Below are 22,143 nucleotides of genomic sequence, written 5' to 3'. Positions count from 1 at the left end.
TCATAGCTGAAAACCGAAGCAAAAACAAAACAACAAAGTTGAAAAATACAAACAGGAATTCAACATAGAAAAAAATTAGTTAAGAAAACACGAAATGTTGCAAGTTTACGAATCAACAAATATCAAATTCATTATGAAATTCAAAAATACTAGGAGTACCATCTCTGATGCGCGAAGTTCATTGAACTGACATTGTGAACGAATTACAGACAAAATTGAAAGAATAGTATATGGCAACAAAGACAATATGACATTCTCTGGATTAACTCACCTTGGAACTACCTCTTTCTGCACTGCATATTAGTATAATAATATTTAAATAATCATATTGAAACAAACAATAAAAAATAAGCAAATCAAGAACTCATTAAATAATACTAATTGTGTTCTGAATATTTTGTAAAACATTGATTTCTAACAGCAATATGTACTTGTTTAGTTTTTGAGGCCAAAAGGAAGACACTTAAAAAACAAATTAAATTATGTGATTCAAAATCTCATAAATGAGTAAGTTAACAGTTTCTCGTCACCTATTTGTCTCTTTTTTAGTTGTATTATGACATATGTTCAATTTTTAAAGTTAAAATTCATTGTGGGCTTTAAAATTAGAGTTTAATAGGATTTTAAGGAGAGCAGTGACTTTGACGGAATGTGAACCCTTGCAAGTGCCATCAATAGGAAGGAAACTTAGTACAAATGGAGAGAATAGCTAGCAGCTAGACCACTGTCAGGAGCCCAGCCTTGTTATACTACTCAGAGCAGACAAAAAGGCTTCACTTAAAGACCCATTTTAAAAACAGCATGGATATGGTTTGGCTGTTTCATTTCCTGCATCCAGCCTTAGTTAGAATTCTTATAAATCCTGTGTTCGTCTCTAACGAATAAAATATGTTTGACCGTGCTCGTTTTGCTGTTAATAACATTTTTAAAAGTATATTTCAAAAGATGATAAATAGAAAACCAGATCATGTATTCATAAGATACACGTGTAAGATCCTTACTTTAAAGTATTATATTCTACTGATTAAATGATTTTTACTATGGCATTTACAACTAATTAGCATGTGTTAATAATTCCAGTACTACTAAGATTATTCTTCTAGTAATTGTCCGATATCTGAAACAGTATGCATTTTCACACTTTAGACGTCATTCGTGTTATTTTCCGCTAAACGACATGTGTCTGATGCATCATCTTTTTATTCTAAATATAGGTGTCTAACTTGGAACATGCCTAGTGTGGGCACATGGAGCCCCCTGCTCCAGGCAAGTGCTGTCCCAAACCTACATGTCCAGAAAACGTCATGATCATTTATCATGTTGGCTACCAAGAACTTTAAAAAGCGCAAGCTCAACACTTTTGAAATAGAATCGCGAAAAATAAGTAATTGTTTTCAGTAAAAGTTATTGAATTTATTCTTATCCAGCGAAACCAATTTAACTTTCAACTTTAAATCTGAATTATGCACGATATCTACACTTAGTATTGCTGTTGCTCAAGACATTCTCTACGTAAAGCAATTAGATGAAGCAGCTTTGGATCCGAGTTTTCAATTTTTATGAATGTTATTCCGCATGTTTAACAATTTCTCTCTTTCTACGATATTTGCCAAGGGGACTATTTAACAAGGTAATATCTGTTGTTTTTTTTAAAAATTGGACACATTGTCAGCGTTTCCTCAGCATATGAATCACGTGACATTATTCATAGACTTGTTATGTCACTGTTGCAATATAATATAGGGGCTTATTGACGTTTATTGCTAGGTTCTCTGTATCTTCGTTTATCAACATGTCCATAGACAACTTCTGCAAAAGCTTTTGTGTGATAGCACAAACACAATTATCCAAGTTCTGCGAACGGAATATATTTCAAACTTTTCCCAGTATAACTTTGCGGTCTATGTTAAGCATGATATAATATCATATACTAATAGGAGATTCTGATGGAACTATGTTCTGAATGTGATATGAACTATCACATTTTGTAACCCATTTGAATGGGGTTTGTTAAAATTATTTGCACTCCCACTTACCGTGTACGATAACTTAAAACCACTGATAAGAATATTTACTGAAAAATAAAGTCAAATATTCGTTTTCTCATTTCCAAATATAAAATCTCTTATATGGTCTTTTAACAAAAGAAGATTAAGGAGAATGATAACGTTTGGAATGTTTTATGCATATTTAATTTGCTTATTTGATTGACCTTTATCCATAAATCATCCATAAATGAAAGCAGGGGTTTAATCCTACCTGTCTAACGTCTTCTGTTTTCCTTGAGGATATATTACATATCCAATTATTATATATGATTTTAGATTAGGTATTAAGATAATTATTAGTTTAATCTGAATTCAGGACATTGGTATTCTCCTCGGAAAAACGTTGTCTGCCAGTCCGTTCTCAGTTAGGTTCCTAAAATTTAGGCAAACAGACCTGGTCATGCGTATGAATATGATGGAAAATTCCATTAAAGTAAACTGACAGAGTATTGTGATAAACTGTTTCTTTTATTGTTTTTGGTTTTTGTGTTTTACACCAGTTATAAGCGCAAGACTATACATGGCGGTCAGTATTGTTGGTGGGGGAAGAACGTGGGAAAAATCCCGGTAGGTAAAACCAACCCAAGGGAACCTACAGACGGCTTTCTCATATTCCCATACTGGCTGAACCCGAGACTCTAACCCACGCGGACAGAGGTGAAATGAAAGTGGTCGGTAAAGGCGAGCGCTGTAGACCACTCGACCACACAGCCGCTTCAGAAAATGACTATTGCGACCTACGTCTGATGTGGGGGATATATAAAATTGTTTATATCAGAATTATAATTTTAATCTTAGAGCAATCAATTTTAGTTTATGTTCAGTGGAGACCATTAAATGTATTTATTTAAAGTATTCACTCGAATACCAAACTATTAATTAATTCAGGCCTAAATTGCTATCTTCGAAATTATTTTGAATTCATTCAAGGACATTTTGGATTATATTGTTATGACCCGTCAATACAGTTGGCTCATTTGTAACTTCGCGACGACTTGCAAATCAACAAGTTCAATATTATGGGAGTGTGGAGGAGGTGGTGCTGCGGATAAGCGACCACAAACAAACTAATTAATAGAAGAACAGTCAACAAATATGGAGAGAGACAAATATCTTTTTATATCGCAATAAATCTTTCAATTACTTTTTGTAGCTTATCCTTTATGGTCATTCATACGCTGAAAAAATAATCTATCTATCTATCTAGCTCTAACTCTTCCTGTCCATCTGTCTGGCTCTCTCTCTCTCTCGATCTCTCTCGATATATATATATATATATATATATATATATATATATATATATATATATATATATATATATATACGTGCTTGTCTGTGTGTGTATCTGCGTGTGTGTGTCTGTGTGTGTTTGTGTTTTTGTTGTTGTTTCAGTTTACATAGGTGGTTGTAAACATTTTTCATATTTTATTTTGTTATAAGGTTCCAGTGGTAATTTGTGCAAATGTCTGTGGTGAAATCGTAATTCGTAAATCAACCCTGATCATATAATTAAATATGCGAGTTTCAGGGTTCTCACAACACTCTTCATTTGCAGCGTTAGATATATGAAAATTTATCTTTTCTGTAAAAGTATGGTGTATGGGATTTGAATTGAAGTGATGCAATCAGGATACTTCCTACTCGGTGCAATGTGAAATCATAAAGATGTTTACATAACGGCATATGTTTCGCTTCCTAAGGCATTTTTGTTTCTCTATTACGTACTTTGTTCGATTCATCCATTCTAAATCTGAATACAGTACTCTTTATTCATTTTTCTTTTAAGTTCAATGTTGTCTCCATGTTTTTGTTTATTTCAGTGATGAGGTTATTAATGCTACCACAAAGTACATGTTTTTTTGTTCACTCCAGTTTTTTTAATGTATCGGTACCTGATATTAGAAGTGTTCCAAATTATAGACTGGGCTTTACTTTAAATTTCTTCTTCCATTCATCAGGCTAATATTACTAACAACTTCTTTATGAAAATGTTGTTTGTACCTCATTTAAATTATTCAACCTGATCATGCAATTTTATGGTCATGATTTTAACACTTGAATTTTATTTGCTAGGTCATGTGTTGCTTTATGACTAGTCCACTTTTCAATCTCGTGATTGTTGTGTTCTGTTTCGTTTATCCACTCTTATTGTTGATGTTAATGTTCAGAAGTTAAAGTGACATAGTTTTAAGAGAAGTTTAGTTTTCTTAATGGCAAACTTCAAGGCATCAACCTCATTGTTTATCCCTTGATAGACCTTCAATAAATGTTGTCGAACTTTAGGTAAATTATCTTCACTTTCTTTTGTTAATTTTAGGACCTTAATTAAAGTAGGTAACGTAATGAATAGATTGAAACAAAAATGTTCATGGTTTGCCATAGTGTTGCATCATTTTCATCATGTTTTCATCTGTTGTTTTCTCAGTGTTTAAAGTTTCACTAGCACCTCAGAAAGACATCATTCCAATAATCAGTTTTAATCAACATGAAGACAATAGTTTCAAATATGACGTGAGTGTCTGTCAATCTTTGTGTTTACTATGTCGGTTAATTTAGCCATTTTGTAATTGTTAATAATTACCGATAACATTGTATGAATGAACAAAACTGAAAGTAACTATTCACTGGCAAGGACTCGTGTACACACGAATAATACGCATTAATATAGTTTGTTGTGTCATCCATTTTCTTGAGAAAATATATAGATTGTGCTTTCAAACCGGAAACATGATTCAGTAAAATCTGTTACAGTATTATAGGTATTAAATCCTAGAAATGTGTCATTGTTGTTTTCTATGCATTCAGTAGTTTTGTTACTAGAAGTAATTGTAATTGTTTCATTCGGTTCTCTGTTGTTGCTACCTGTTCCTTCTTTGACTTGTTTTGTGTACATATCAATGTTACAATAACATTCTTCTTTGTCATTTTTTGTTGTTATTACCATGATTAGTATTATGTGTTATTTTATACAAAATAAAGTGTTCAGACCAGTAGAGATGGAATCGGGTCGATTACTGTATAAATATTATATTTTGTGACTCCAGTTTAGAACAGAATTGCACACTATCCATGTCGTTGCATAGATAGGTACTATGTCAGAAGAACTAAATAAATTATATATTTTACAACACAAATGTGTTTGTGATTTAGATTTTTAACGAAGCTCTAACAATTTTTCAGTCTTATCGCTACTATGTCTGCAGTGTAGCAGCGTATAGTGATGTCTAACACGGGGGCATCATGCTGCAGACATGTTGCATCATGTCCCACCCAGTCACATTATTGTGACACCAGGCCGACCAGTCCTAACACTAAACTCTTAATTCTGAGTGCCTAGCAAGGCAGCTGTTAGTACCGTTTTATAATCTTTGATATGACTCGGCCGGGGTTAAATAATGACGTAATACTGTTTCAAATCAATGTATAATATTACAAACATATTCCTACCTAGTATGCACATACCCTGTCACTGACACATACTCCTACCTATTATACACATATCCTGCCTATTACGCACATACGCTGCTATTCACACGTATTGTTGGCTATTACACACGTACACACACACACACACACACACACACTACCTATTATACACATATCCTGCCTATTACGCACATACCGTGCATGCAACAAAAGCAAACAAACATATCATGCTCCGAGTACTCTGATTTATAATTATGGATTTTATCTGCAGTCACCTTGAAAAAAGAGACCAAATAGTTATCATCACCGTACATTATCCCACTGCAATACAAAGCTTTTCAAGAAATGAACCCCATGGTATTCTCTGAGCTTAAAACAGTTGTAGTCCAAAAGATGTTTTGAAATCATTCCCTTCACTAAACTCGATTTTATACAGTTTATTGGTATGTCTTATGGAAGATTTTGTCAGACACATTTTTTGAAAGAGATCATTTTGTGTTATAAAGTATTGTGGATTACTGTAGAAATGCTACAGTTTCATGACATAACTGCTTCATTATAAAGCGGTTTCATCACTGTCAAAGCGATATCATCTTTCTTTACGATGTTTATTGAGACAGTTGTTTTTGCTGATATCCCTTCTGTTGGTTTCTACATTATACATGTAATTCAAGGATAAATGCTTCTCTGAGTGGGAATGGGGTGGAATAGTTGGACGGGTTTCTGTTTATGTGTAACATCTTTTATACAGCGTAGCGCAAAATCACAACGTTGAACGATTGCTATCAAGTGTCCCAGAAAAGTTTCCAAGACGTATTTGAGATTCAAATGACAGGCTCATTTATATTACTTTATGTGTATCCTGATACCTGCTTCACATCATTTATACGCACTATTTATGTTGTTAAATCAATTGAACAATAGAGAATTTTAACATAAACACTAGTTATCAGAAACAATTGTCATGACATACTATGCTTTCTAAAAGGGCCCATGCATGAGTGGGCTGTCTGGCGACGTTAAGAGTGTCTAAATCATATCTTTCGTAAATAATCAGCCTATCGTTTTCCTAGATTCTCACTCTATGTAAACCTATGACGCTGTCACTGCCTGTTGTCGATAATAAGAATGTGTACAATATTTTACGATATATATTAACTATATGGTCTCTGAAATGGGAAAGTGAAAAATATTCGCAACGTGAAAAAAAAAATGTGATTGGCTACAGAACTTGGATATAGAAGGGATGGTTATTCTTTAAATATTTTTGATAACATACATTATGACAAACACATACAGCTTATACAAAATTCGCTTAAATAAGCAAAACTTCGAAGTCATATTAGTACTATATGCTAAACGTATTTGTGAAATTTTAAAGCAAATGAAAACAGTTTCTAATTCTTGAGGATTGCGCGTGAAACTGGATGTTGTACCATTTCCTGATGACAGATCCAAGTTCTGATCTTGATATGTCATGAACAAAAGCTGCTACATAACACCAAGCTATATTGTTCAATCATGTTTGTAAAATGAATGCAAAATAACAAGATGTTTTTTGACTGCGATTAAAATACATAATATGGTTTCTAATTTCCGAGTCTTGAGTATAAGGTTAATTTGTTTCTACTCATATATTAGTCCCACATACATCTCTGTATGGCCTGAATTCTTCGAATGCTTCCATAAGTAGAATAGTATTCTAAGGAACTCATTTGTTCAGTATAAACTAATCAAACGTTAGAAGCCTTAATCCGTCTCACTAAATGATTGATTAGAAATGTCGGCTGAGCAGCTTACAATCTTAGACACCAATAGACTTTTGAATACCATAATTTTCATCAGATAGAACAATATGTTTTGACATTTTATTATCACGTTTCCTAAATGCATGTCCAATAAGATGACTGGAATGGGCCCTGAGAGAAAAGATGTTGACGTGAACTAATGACCTTAAACACCACTATTCGAGTGTTTTGTCTCACAAAATCAATAATTTATTATGCAGTTTCAAACCAAAATTTTGCCTGCTTGATGCAAAGTCAGAGGTTAACTTGATGGGTACGGTATTTAACAATAGTCATACACATTACAGAACCCTACACTATTACTACTGATTGTGTTATTGTTTTTCTTGTATTCAGCAAATTAATGACATGTACTTAAAACAGTTTCAAAAGTCTGGTACCGAAATTAGTTATATTGCTCTGTTTATGTATATTAATGCTGTTGTTGACAAATAACGATAAAAGTCACAGTTCAAATGTTAAAGCCTTTATTACGTGTGCTTAGTACAGTTCTTGACTACTGTATACTGACCCAGAATTTGGCTGAGTCATACGTGCCACAATTAGTAGTTAATGTACAAGAGTACGGTCCGACATTTTCCAACGTCAACATGTCAATACTGAGGGATCCGTCTGGTAATTGTGCCACATTTGTTGGTATGGGATGACCAACTATCTGCAAAAGATAATGGCGGTTATCACCTAAGGTAGTAGAGGCCGTTTGTGGTGATAGCGGTTGTTTCCACAGTTGTTTTAAACGCATGGCACATCTCTAGCAGTAGAGTTAGTTGGACCAGCAGCAGAGATAGTTATGTAGGGTGTGAAACGAAAAAGCACAAACATCTAAACTAATACAGGCAGACATAATTATAAAGAGTAGATGAATTATCAGCAGGATAACATTATCAGGATCAAAAGAGAATTTTTATTAGAATATTTTGTGAAATAAAGTTATTAAGATATTTGTTAATTTCCATTACAACATGCTCAAAACTAATTCGTCAAATGGCACTAAAGGAATAATAATAATAACTCTCAACTTGTATCAAAATAATTCATATCATATCATACCATTTTGTGTTTTGGCCCTCCTGAATGTATCCTTCATAATTTAATAATATTGTAGCAAACACCAATGTACATAGGACGTGACGCGATTAATTGAGTAGATTAGACAGGAGAAGACAAACGTGTTCAAAACGTTGACGTGATTGATCAAATGGAAATGGAGTGACGGCGACATTTCAACATATCCATTCTACAGTGGCCCAGGAGAAGTAGAAGAAGAGGACAGTGAATGTTTCATATTGATCAATGGAAATGCCGTGGAATGGAACATTTGGAATAATAAGCGAGTGTGACTGATGCAAGTAAATAATAATGAGTGACTTTTTGAAGGTTAAACTTAAATTAATGTAGAAGATTATTAAAGACAAAAGAATGCGCAACTCACATTCTTAATGGGCATCCATTGGTATTTACTGTCTCATTCACCCATACCATTTATATGGAAATCTATATTTGCATCCATTGTTATTGGCCTTGTATCGCTTATGGAATATGTATCACGATACGAACCGTTAGGTTTGATTAGTGTGTTGGTCCTACATATCACTGAGCTACATACGCGTGGGATTTTGGTAGTGCCCCTCTACCACCGAGTCTATAAGATAAACACAAAGCAAGACCTACCTGAGGAGCAATCCATGTGATATTGGGAGCCTGTGCTGGGGAAGCACCACCTGACACAAGACAGTGTATCACAATCTGTGAACCAGTTGGTTTTGTAAAGTTCTGTGCACTCTGAATAACCTGCGGATCTGGAAGTAGAAATGGTACAAAATAATCGGAACTGCAACATGTGTCAATCTCCCACATTTCAAACTCTTGATATTTCATATTTGCTTGCTACTGTGAACAGAAATGAATCTAAAACTACACGTAGCATGTGTTGGTTATATACTAGTTTACATTAGTTACATTGCAAGCATGCATGGTCCCATTTACTGTAGGGACTGACCATATAGTTTTTTCTTAGTAGGGCCAAGGATTTGGCAGTTACTCTTCTTTATATGCCCCTAAATGTATTGAAACAAAATTGTTGCTCTGATATGTAGAAACGGTGCTATATTTATAAATCATAATTGCTGAAGAAATAAGATAACATGAGGTGAAAGGAAACAAATATCTTGAATTAATACAAAATTCTAGCCCCACACCATCATCTCTATAACTTTTCACATTTATGTAATTTCTATTACGCTTTTTTATTTTAAGATTATCAGATTCTTTTTGAATTTCACTTTCAACTAAACTGTATTAATACTATGCTTTTATTGTCATTAGTTTAAATCTTTCTTGTTAACATTTTCCGATATGTAGAGTATCAAATAATTAAAGTGTACAGAATCTTGTATCGATAGTTAGGTGAGAAAAAAATCAATAATTTTTACATTATTTATCCTTTTCTTCGAATATTCTATAATTTGTATTTGCAGACATGAACCTGAAGAATATATATCAAATAATGTTCTTATGACTATATATTTTTATGCATTGATATGTCAATTTTACGTGCAATACAATTCAAAATTAAAGAACGATTAATGTTTATATATGTACGGAGAGCAGGAGACTGTTTGTAAGGATATACATTTCCATATAAAAGGTACTGCTTTCAGTACACGAGTTCAGTAGATAAACTGTGGTGTTTTATGTATGAGAGTGGCTAAAATATATTTTCATGTGAGTCAAAGTGTATTGCGTTGTCTAATCACCAGTATTCAAGTTATTAAATGACTCTGTGTGTGTGTGTGCGTGCGTGTTTGTAAGAAAAAAAGATTCTGACCTGAGTGAAAATGTCTCTTCTCCAAATATTGGAAAAGGGAGTAAAGGATTTGTAAACATAAATAGGTCATGCATCCATTAATATCAGTATGATTGCTAAATGTGTTTTAACCGTATCAAGTAGAATTTGTGAAATCACACATTATTTCCCACTCCGAAAAGAATAATTCCCAAAAATGTGAAAGAAAATTCTTAAAAATGAGCAAGAAATATCGTAGTGACTTGAATGTTGATTCATTTGTTATGCATTAACTGCTGGTTAGTTAATAGATCGAACGAGATTATCGGGATCAACTGGCATTTCATAAAAGCATGCGGATCTCCTGTAAAATAGGAAGGAATCAACATACAGAGAGAGAGAGAGAGAGAGAGAGAGAGAGAGAGAGAGAGAGAGAGAAATGCATGATGAACTAAGATGTATTTAGAGGAATCGTCATATCGGTTATGTGACTATTTCAATTTCCGGAGACTGTGCTTCGTGGAGTCTAGCACCCTCTTCTTTTAAAACACAATTATTACGCATCTTCCATTTGCTTCTTACGATCGTCTTCGCTCAGTAACTGTTACACAAACAAGTAGATCCTTGTTGAAGAAAAGTCGAGATATGTTTATCTCACTCAAGACAATGTTGGTGTAAATTTATACTTGGGAAAGGTACTGGGGTGGTTACAGCTGGTAATGCTACTTTGCCGTTGGTTCAGTCAACTTAGGGTGCTTGCCTCCGCTAAGGTTCTATGTTGGCCTCGGGTTGATATTTCACATCAGGGTTCTTCTAATGCCACATTTCTATTTGACCACTAACACACTTATATACCTTATCGCACGAATGTTTAGTAACACCACTTTGAAACCGATATTCCTCAAGAGGTTGAACGACAATTTTGTTATCAATCTTAGCGTCGACTGAAATATGATCAAAAATGGGTCGTTAATGTCCACACCATCATCACCGCACTCAGAATTGATCAAGAATTTGTAATAACAAGTCTTAGACACAAAAACCAAAGATGGTTACGTAGCCGACCGGATAAACTTTGAATGATTTCAACTGAATTCATCTCAACTTATGATGTTGATATGGCATGAGTTTAAAATTCATAATCGTTCGTTTTGTAATACGTGTTATAACGGTCAATATAAAAAATGATGCTACTTAATCGGTGTTATATGCATTGGTGTGTTGATTACACACTCGCATGACGACCTAGTAATTAATACTCATCTATCTACACAACAATTCCGGATTCCTCTGAAAGAAATCAAGGTATATATGATTAAATATAGATGATAATTAATATACACACAAGTGGATATAACACCGATTAAGTAGCATCATTTTTTGGTGAAATGTTCTTAGTCGTGATGAAATATAGGCTGGTATGTGCAGGCAAGGCAATGAGTGCCGCTTACCAGGGGACCTGGGTTCGAATTTGTAAGATATACACAAGACAGAACGGAAAGTGATATCCTTGGATTCCTATAGAAGAATGCTTCATAATAGTGGGCAGAATTAATATTTTAATACAAATAATATTACTTCTGCTTGGTGTATATTTATAAGTCTCTATAATTAATTCTATATACACCGATTTCTTTCATAGGAATCAGGAACGATTGTGTAAATACACGAGAATTAATTACTAGGTCTTCATGCAAGTGTGTCTGCTACACACGAGCGCATATAACACAGACTGACTAACATAATTTTTTGGTGATGTGTGCTTAGTGGTGAAGGAATATGGGGTTGTGTGTGCAGCCAAGACTATGGGTGCCGTTTACCAGCGGATCTGGGTTCGAATCTCCTTAGTTTACGAATTAAAAAATTATCTAACCTGTGTGATAGCTTTATATATATATATATATATATATATATATATATATATATATATATATATATATATATGTGTGTGTGTGTGTGTGTGTGTGTGTGTGTGTGTGTGTGTGTAAGGTCGATCAATACTGAAGCGATCGATGTCAATACTAATTTGAGGGAATATATAATTATCTCTGCGAATCGGGTTAGTCGGCAAAGTGATATGCAAATTAAACATGAAGCAGAAAATCTGAAATCGCTATTTCGGTTGCATGCAATAGAACGAATTTTGAAAGGGTTTCAAAAAATGTTAAATGCCTTTTCAGATACACAATGGTTGCACATTGATAAATCGATTAATTTAGGAAAGATCGTAGAGCTGGAAAGGAAAACATGGCCAAGCTTACTAGCAGAAAAAAAAAGAAATGATTTAATAATAGTGCAATAATAAATGGAACCTCTGAAGTTTAGTTTACCTGAAGCGAGCGAGGAGAATTTCATAAATGAAATGTCTAATGATGTGAGCAGTGCATATTCTAGCATTAAGGTTGAACCGGTCTAAGAGCGAATACATTAAGCAATTATTTCTTGGTATCATATAACAATAGAATCCGGACTCACCTATTTTCAGTCAATATACTAATCTGATTGCAAACAAGCAGAAAAAGAGCAATGCTAGGACTTAAAGAAACAAAGCAACCCTACTGATAAAATTTACCAACGCTATAAGACATTGGATACAAACATACAAAGTCTGGTAGCGTACGAGCTAGTGAAACATTCACTCAAGGGCCATTTGAGTCTTGCATTAACCTAGTTAACACCTCACTGACCATGACTACTACTGTGGTTGAGTAAGTGACAAACTACAGCGGACAATAATGCCCTAATCTGGTAAAAACATTTTCAAATTTCTGCGTTACAACAAAAGATGAAAGTACCTTATGTCATCAGTGCGGACTTTGAACGTTTCAACGTTCCGTTGGGAAGCTCTGCTTCCTCTGAAATGTTCAACAACGATCAAACAATACAAATTACCGACCAAGCACCATGCGGATCCTGTTATACAGCAGTTACGTGTGACGGGCAATTTGAACAACGATTTGTTTGTTTGATGGATGTGTTTCTTATATCGCTTGAGCTTACGGTGAAATCGATTTCATGACAGCTCGATTTCATGACAGCTCGATTTCATGACAGCTCGATTCACCCGGTGACTTGATTATAACCTACAATAATATTCGTGAGTTTCCACAGCCACTTTATGCTGTAAATGTGAATTGAATTTTACAAAACTTGATGGTGTTCGTCCTTTTTTGTGACTTTGTTTAAATCAACTGAGTCTCATCACGTTCGATATGACAGTATACCTCCTAGTATTCCCTTTAAAGACACATTTGTTTCAAGTCGTAAACTTGCCAATTCATATAGAATGTTCACCAGTCAAAGTCTTCAATTGCCAGAGCTGATCACCAATATTCACTCATATCGTAATTTATCTAGTACACACTTTTCCTTCTCAAATCCGATTAAGAAAGGATGACCTGCCTCTCTTTTACTCCCGCTCAAATACATTTTTTTGTAAATGATGTTATTAGATTAGCCACTAACGGAATTGGCCGAATATATCACATCATTACTTTTTGAGAATTCCCGGGAAAAAAAACGGAATTAGGAACAACTTCGGTGACTGAAATAATGGGTTACACCTCTTAATAATAAACTGAATATTTTAACTTCCTTTAAAGATAACGTCTTTATTATTTCAAAGGACGGTTTATCATAACACAAATTAAAAATAAATAATTTATTTCTATCCAAGCTTTAGTTAGATTGGAATAAAGGTAAAGGTTTATGACAATTTCTTTTAAAAATAAATAATTTACTTCTTTTCAAGCTTGGGTTAGATTGGAATAATGGTAAAAAAAATTATTAAAAAAAAAACAAAATCCGAGACATTGTGACTCTAATACTTAGCAATATTGGTACACATCATTAGATTTATTTGATGACATGAAACATTATCCAGGTTCTGAGAGTACTTTTCATAGTCTTCCTACCTTTGGATCCCGAACAGGGCTGCGTTTCAACATGTCCACCAACACAGCCCTTTCCTCCAGCAGAAGGTGCGGGATTATTACAAGTACGTTGCCTGGCAGTTATTCCAATGGTTCCGCACGTTTGACTGCAAATACCCCAAGCCGTCCATGCTGACCACTGGCCATCAACTGAAAGGAAGAGATTACTGGATCAGTCTTGAAATTTGCATTGATATAAGACGTTGAAATACTAATTAAGATGATATTTGTTTAGTAAATCTAACTTATGCGACTACAGCTATTCATAAAACAAATACGATACTTCATCCACAAGAGAACGTCGACTAACATCCAGATGCAAAGGAGGTTGCTTTGTTGGGCACATTTCACAAAAAGTGCCCATCAGCGAGCGAGGGTAATTTAAAGTTTTGTGTTGATACATTTGAAACTCATATTTGTCGCCAACCAGAGGTATGATACAAAATTGGAACTAACCTGAAATTTCTTAAGCTCTGTTTACGGTAGGAAAATACTTGTGCGTTGATTGATATAAGTTAAGTTATGTGTTGGAAGGTCTGTATTACCAGCTTGAAGAGTTATCAAATTTAACCATCAAATATGAGGACGTGAAGTCTTTTATCACGTCGTTATTAGTTAACAGCATCCATCCCGCTAAAAGGAGATATATATTAAGATTCTTATACCGTCTCGAATAGTTGTGAATACCAGCTACAACAAGATAGCTAGTTTTTAATTTAAAGTATTTCACATTATAAGAGGTTAACAATAAGCAAACACTCCCCCACATTGAAATCCAAGATAATCAAGCCGTCTTCCCTTCGTAATATGTTATTTAATATTCTACTCATTTGATGAAGCTTTATCTTTTTTGCGAATATAGTGATTCTCTCATTTTTCCCATGCATTCAAACACAATTTTAAGCAATAGCGGCAAATAGGGGTATGTAAGAAAGATGCATTCGTCAATAATATTTAGTGAACATTTCGGCCAAGAAATTTTACTGACATTAATTCTGAGTGTTGTAAAATAAAGAGGGAAATTGTTGAGCGCAATTTCCAAACGATTGTTTTCAGACGGAGATCTTGAATAATGCAATTTACAGCGGACATAATTATACAGGGTAGGAATATCTTAGTTTATCACCCTCTTAGTAAACTAAATTTATATCATTAGGACGACAAGATTAACATTTCCTTTTAACCTTTAATTAGAATCAGTTGAATACCTAGTCTACTTGTGCAATTGGTATGACTATGTGCATGTCGGATGTGCAAGAGACAATTCCTTCAAACTGCACAGGCGATATGCATGCCCTGCTATACCTATTTTTTGAGTGGACCTGACCTTACGAATATTCCATTTAAATGTTACACGGATTCGGAATTACAAAGGTGCCTGCCACTGCTGTTTTCCTTAATATGTTGGACCTTAAGCATGTTAGCCTAAACATACTCAGCTTCTAAAGATCTTCGAGGAGTTATACAGAAAGCACACAGAACGCAGGTAAACATAAGTACAAAGACTTAAATTGTGCATATGGGTCGACTTTTCTTTAATAAATAATGCCGACATGTTTTTGAACTTGCTTTCAATGAGTCCTACTCCGAATATGTTTGTACATAATTAAACAACACACAACATCGACATGAAGCGTACTTATGATTGTTAAATTTGGTGCATGAGATTAGTTCTCTCATCTGTGTTAAAAAGAGTATGTATCTTACGTCAATACCGTGACATCGTGAAGTGCGCTGTCCATAAATTGTACTAACACCGTTATATATCTTAACTAAACATGTAAGCATAGTCTGCTGTGTGTCAAAATTTACCAGAGCATTCTAGACTCAAGGTAGGACTTTGGACTGGACATGCTTTGCCTAGGGGCTAAAAGTTTACATGTTCTGTAGCCAACGATTGTACCTAGTAAATACGTGTAGTATCTTTATACTAATCGACAAAAAACTATTGACTGTTTTTACATTGTATTGTCTTAAACTCGATTGTCCTAGCGCTCACAGCCCATTTTGTGAATACTTGACACAGTGGGGAAAATACAAGTGACCTAGAAGATTTTTTCAGGTACAAAACGGTTTGTCAACGTTTCCACATGACCAAGCTACTCGTCCAAAACAACCAAGGCAATACTAAATGCCCCCCAACCCTACCCCAATACACATACACAAATAAACACACTCTCAGACCCACATGCAATCCAGATGCTTCATTGAGAAGGAAAATATATTTAAAAAAAGAATTAAATAATGCAATTTATGAGGAAAAAACATAACAATATGTAACATAGTGATCCAGAGAGAGTGCTTTAACTGTGTATGGTTTGTCGTTGAAAAACTATGAGTTTTGTAGCACTGTACGTAGGTCAGCCATTTGCCTTATGATACATGTCATTGACACGCATTGTGCAACGTGTGCATACACCAACACTTATACTGCAATGGAGCCAAGTATTCCAGCCTAGTGGAGAAAGCAAGCAAGTAAATACGGTTTTTAGCTAGCATGTCTGTAGCAGTTAAAGATATGTGTGGCATCTACTACAAACTATATGATTATTACAAACAAGCACGCGTACGTTAAGAAGAGAATATGTATCTAAGTACTTCAAGTAATGTGTCATTTAGCAAAAAACCTCTCAAGAAGAAGAATAATGGAAATCAGCGCAATACCCACGTTGATCGTAATAAAAATGATGAAAAGGAATTAACAGTGTTATATTAGATTGAAACTACATCAGGATCCGATGTTACGACAAAAATCATCGTTTGGATAAGTAAGCAGTTTGAATGTTCAGAGAAAGACATGACATGAAAGTACCTGAATGCGAAACTACCGGTGCAATTGTTACTGAATCGGTTGTCATAGGCGGATTCGAAACTGCATTTATGTGGGTCAATGAAGTACAGTTGTCTAAGTTGCAAAGGTTATTAGAACAGCATTTATGACATCGTGGCGCCCTCTTGCGTCTGCTTATCATCTCGATGCTTTTTCGTCGTCGACCAAAAATGGGTCCTATGTCTAAGGTTCCATGACACGCCTACAGCAGTAAAAGGTACAAGTTTAATTTTTACAATTGTACGTTTTCTCCTTGTTAATTTTCTTATGGATGAAATGGCTAAAATATGGCTGCTCGAAAAGTACCTAGACACACATTTTCTCTAAGTTGGTGTTCGATTGGTTCAATCTGTAATGACCGAAAAAACAATTTTGCTTTTGAATCTGTTGATAATTATTTCAATATCAGGACTCTTAGTCTCGAATCTACTCCCTGGGCGTGTATCCTTCAGAACTCACGATAATAATTTAGTTTATATAGTAAACCTATGGCAACACCATGATATTAAACATTAAATAACTAAACATTAATGAATGCTCATGTTCAAAACCATTATTTTTCTCAATGCCACCCATTCTTGATATAAATGAGAAAACCATGGTAAGCCGCGTCTTTCTTTAAAACAATTTTTTTTTCTAAACATGTGTTTTCAATTCCGCTCCTAAAGAATCAGGAGATAATTTTAGTAACGTGGTTTCCAAAACCATGTATGAACAAGGACTGAAATTACATCAATAAAACATTGCTTCTAGCTTTTTTTCCTCAGTTAAACATAGAATAAGATCTAAAACCTTTCTTTTCACTAAACTTTAAATTTTCATATCAAACAATCATGGCTAGCAATAGCCATATATACTAAATTTTATCATCGCCCCTTCCTATCCTGGTTCCCATTTATCATATAATTAGTATCTTCAGTCTTATATCCACCCATGATTTACTTTTAAGACCATTGTATAGAATCAGGATGCATAAATAAAGAGTGCACGTGGATCCGCTTATCAAATATTATATTAGTGATTATAAAATTATATTGCCTGTTAATGTATACCATCACTAGCAAAGGTTCATTTATGGTAACATTTAAATTTTTTTAGGTTTTTCACATAATTTCTTGCAGACAATAGACACATTCTGTGTGTGTGCGTGTGATTTGGATTTTTAACCTAGCTTTAAACATTTTTCAGTCATGACGCTTCGATATATGCAGTGTGGTAGTTTATAGTGATCTCTAGCACAAGGACATCATGCCACAGACATGTAGCCTGATGTCCCACCCAGTAACATTATCGTGATACCAGGCCGACTAGTCCTAACACTAACCTTTTCATGCTGAGCTCTAAGTGAGGCAGCTATCAGTACCATTTGTCTCAGTTTTTGGTATGACTCGGTCGGGGTTCGAACCCACGATATCTCGCATTCGAGGCGGAAGCTCTAACCAACAGGCCACACGAGCGGTCCTTGACGAGTTCTAATAAATGTCGATTACACAAACTCTGAATAAATGTATGAGTCAATGTTAGTATACGACACTTGTAACTCATCTTCAGAGTTAATGTTAATATTTCACGTGCAACATAACACCGACTCAACGTCTTCTCAAGTAATAAAAATACACAATTCTTCCGCGAACGTGAGTCGAGCTTTAAACAAATGGAACCTGTACAGCGCTTTAGCCGATTAGACTGCGCTTAGATCTTATACATCAGAAAAAAAAACCTCCTACATAAACTTAACAGCGCTGGCGAACACTTGTGATGATCCATAGAAATTTATATTGAAACTGTAAACCATATTCTGTTATTTTGCTTATACAATTGGTTCTTTTTGTCGGTCTTAGTGTATATGTCTCTTTAGAACAATATTAAAGCTCGAAGAAATAGTCGTACCTGTGCAAAGCGGTGTCACGTGAACGCACGCTAGGAGGACGGTCGCCCGATTTGCTGATCAACAAAATTAGCGCGCCACACGTGCGGTTCTGGTTCGTGTATCCACAGAAAATCTCTACGTTGCAATCGTGTGTGAAAGAAAGGTTTACTCATGGATACAATTTGCAAACGCCCTTTCTCCACTACTATAACCGAATCGCAAACTGAACCATGAATATGGAAATATTAATTAATAATATGTCAGAATGGCAGCAATATTAAGGATCGACGACTTCCGATAGCAAGTAAACATTTAACAGAGCAGTAAATTATAAGCTGCATTCCAGCAAAAATATATTACTGTTGCTGAAATCAAACACTTTACATACAAGAAGGCAAGATGGATGAAAATAATTGATATCTCTGTTTTACATATCTTATTTTCATATTATTACACTTTTGTTCTCATGGCTTTAAAATCACCCATCCTCAACACATACATGTATACATATGTCTATGTCTGAACCTAAGCAAAGTATCCATCCATCCAGCCATCCAACTATCCAGCCATCCATACACACACGTACATACAACATACATACATACATACATACATACATACATACATACATACATATTTACATACATACATACATACATACATATATATATATATGCACGCGCGTGCGCATGGACGCACACATGCGCCCGAATGTACGCGCACGCACGTGCACGCCAGCACACACATACATAGATTTAACAATCTTGTGTTATATACAAAGACTGGATTCAAAAAGGAATTATGTATATAAACAAGTTTGTAAATAAAGGTCGTTCTTGGGTTACTATATACAAGTTTCTTGGTCAGTTACCTACATTTTTCATAAACATGAGCAGAAATAAAGTTGAGGTCGTCATCGATCCTATTACACAACCCATGCGTACATTTCTCTTTCAATAATGGTTAAAAAGTATCGTACAAGAATTTACGAAACACTAATTAGCAATAATCAGTAGCTAGCTGCAACCGAGAAAAGGAATAAAATATTTAAACCTTTAAAAAAAACAATGAACGGAAAGGTCTTTTCCTTGGTTTGCAAAGAATTCAGATGTAAAAATCTTAAAATGTATAAAAGTTCAACTTTTACACATAGGTTTGCTTACAAATAGTTTCTTAAAGATCAAAATGGAAACATGTAAAATAAGTTTTGCTCGCCTTGCATTATCACTGTAAAAGTCTTATCTCATCTTTCATGCAGAGTTAAAAATTGAAACAATGTTAATAGAGAGGATAAAGAGCAAGAGCAAGTGCAATGGTCTTTGCAACTTATTTGTATGAAAGAAAGGTTTTCTTTTAGGTAGAATAAAAGCTTATTGTGTGATTAACATGTTCATATTACAGATATATAACTATAGACTTGATAAATAAAAGCATGCCTCGTTGTAATAAAATAAAAAATTACACATTCTTTAACGAAAGTAGCATGCATATACAAACTGCACATCGGAAAAGTTAGATAAACGTAGCAAGTATACAGAGAGCTTATTTAATAAGTATTGTTGCGATCCTAGAAGCAATAGGTTATGTGTTCCTTTATTTGTATATTTCGCAATGGTCCATGATTTCAAAAAGCTATAATATTATAAAGATGTGCACATTTATTGTACCTTGAATAGATAGTGTCACATAGACACACACCCCTATCCTCCAAATAATAAGGAAAATCGAACACACACTATTGAATATGTTATTTTTGTATGGCTTGCTCCCATAGAGATATAGATAAACACGATAGCTTCAAAAGCTGCAGAAGACGAATACTGAGGACAGATACTGATATGGTTGAAAAATAGTATGGAAAGGGCAACGATCAATTAAAAATTAAACAGCGAATGCAGAGCTAATTCTGATAGGGGCACTTTCGAAAATGAAGGAGATAGAATATGCGAGCAATGTTCGTGGTTACATGCAAAAATGAAAGTCTTAAAGGAATATAGATTATGATTTAAAATAAATAAAGGAACCATACTGAAAAGTAGATGAAAACCAAAATACATGTTCACTTTATTTATCTGTATAGGTAAAGCATGGGGTCAGCTTATTAAGGCCGCTTAAAACTGCAGTCAAAAGTAGTATTTAGCAAAGTCAAATACAACGAGTGAGTAGTCCAGAGCCGACAAGAGGGTGGGGCAATCCGGGATATGTCCCTGAGGCCAAGGCCCGTAAGGGGGCCAGGGCCGAACAACACTTTTTAATTTTGTAAAAGAAAACCTCGTTTGGACAAGAACTAGGAGAAGCCCGGGTGTTTCTTACCCCCTTGCCCGTGATCGCTCTCTACGCCCTGGAGTAGTCCATTGAAATGTAAAACTTATGCACAGTATTATGTTGAAGAATTAGTAATGCTAAATAAGCCGATTTCCAAATGATGTTAGGTAAATGTGATATCAAATCAATAATCAAAAGGAAGAAACAAACAAATGAAAGGTTCAGATTGATGTTACATCGTTGTGCATAAAAACGAGAACCAAGTTACCTGTCTGGCTGTACATTCGGTCGTGAATACTAAATCAGATCCCACCGCATTGAATGACAAGTGGCATACCTGGAGAAAAAGGGAATAGCATCAATTATTTATGTTTCTCTGTGATAACAGTATGGCAGTCTATTCTGGAAGAAGCTACTGTATTATAGTCGAATATTGTCATGCATAGTTCATCATTGTAAGTAAATATTTTATTTAGAACATTCGTTGTGTTACTTGCAAATAGATGACGCCAATATTTAATCTCCTTTTGCACGTTTGCAGTAAGAAATCATGGTTTGTTAATTAGTCTTGTCGAAGCGCAAATTATTACAGTCCTTACTGATTCTGTTTTTTTGAACTACGACAATTTCGTTATTTTCTGTTGCTATATGCAGCAAGGTGCTTATTATGAAAAATGAAACGAATACACTATTTTACTCGTACAGTTTTTCGGCGTGTACAGAAGTATAGAATATGACACGTAAATACACTTTGTGTCTACATCACCTGTTCTTATTAGGCGAAGTAATATATATATATATATATATATATATATATATATATATATATATATATATATATATATATATATATTCACATCTTCCAGTTATTAATAGCATTGTATCCTTAATGAAACATGCTTGTCATTGATCAAATTTTATTATATGCTACTTTAACATCAAATGTGGAATTTAACCAATACATTACAGAAACAACGACAGTTGTTTACTTCATGTGTACCGCACATTTTAATTACATTTTGTGTCCACAAATCCGTTGTTATTGGACGAAATTGTATGTATGTATGTATGTATGTATGTATGTATGTATGTATGTATGTATCTATCTCTCTTTCCATATATATATATATATATATATATATATATATATATATATATATATATATATATATATATATA

At 34.4% G+C, this 22,143-nt stretch overlaps 1 protein-coding gene across 1 annotated transcript in view; it reads right to left on the bottom strand.

Moving 5' to 3' along the window:
* LOC149793235 (uncharacterized) overlaps positions 1-22,143 on the bottom strand; it is a 101,490-nt gene that overhangs the window by 52,731 nt on the left and 26,616 nt on the right. The window contains exons 7-11 of the mRNA XM_089968968.1: positions 21,233-21,301; positions 16,812-17,031; positions 13,982-14,149; positions 8,954-9,081; positions 7,780-7,937 (exon numbers count right to left, since the gene is read on the bottom strand). Coding sequence (XP_089825094.1) covers positions 7,780-7,937; positions 8,954-9,081; positions 13,982-14,149; positions 16,812-17,031; positions 21,233-21,301 — 743 coding nt within the window. The remainder of the gene's footprint in view (positions 1-7,779; positions 7,938-8,953; positions 9,082-13,981; positions 14,150-16,811; positions 17,032-21,232; positions 21,302-22,143) is intronic.

Source organism: Sinohyriopsis cumingii, chromosome 8 (assembly GCF_028554795.1).
Source record: "Sinohyriopsis cumingii isolate HCF-2022 chromosome 8, ASM2855479v2, whole genome shotgun sequence".
Lineage (NCBI taxonomy): Eukaryota > Metazoa > Mollusca > Bivalvia > Unionida > Unionidae > Sinohyriopsis > Sinohyriopsis cumingii.
The sequence above is the reverse complement of the archived record's forward strand: the minus strand, read 5'-3'. Positions and strand labels throughout refer to the sequence as shown.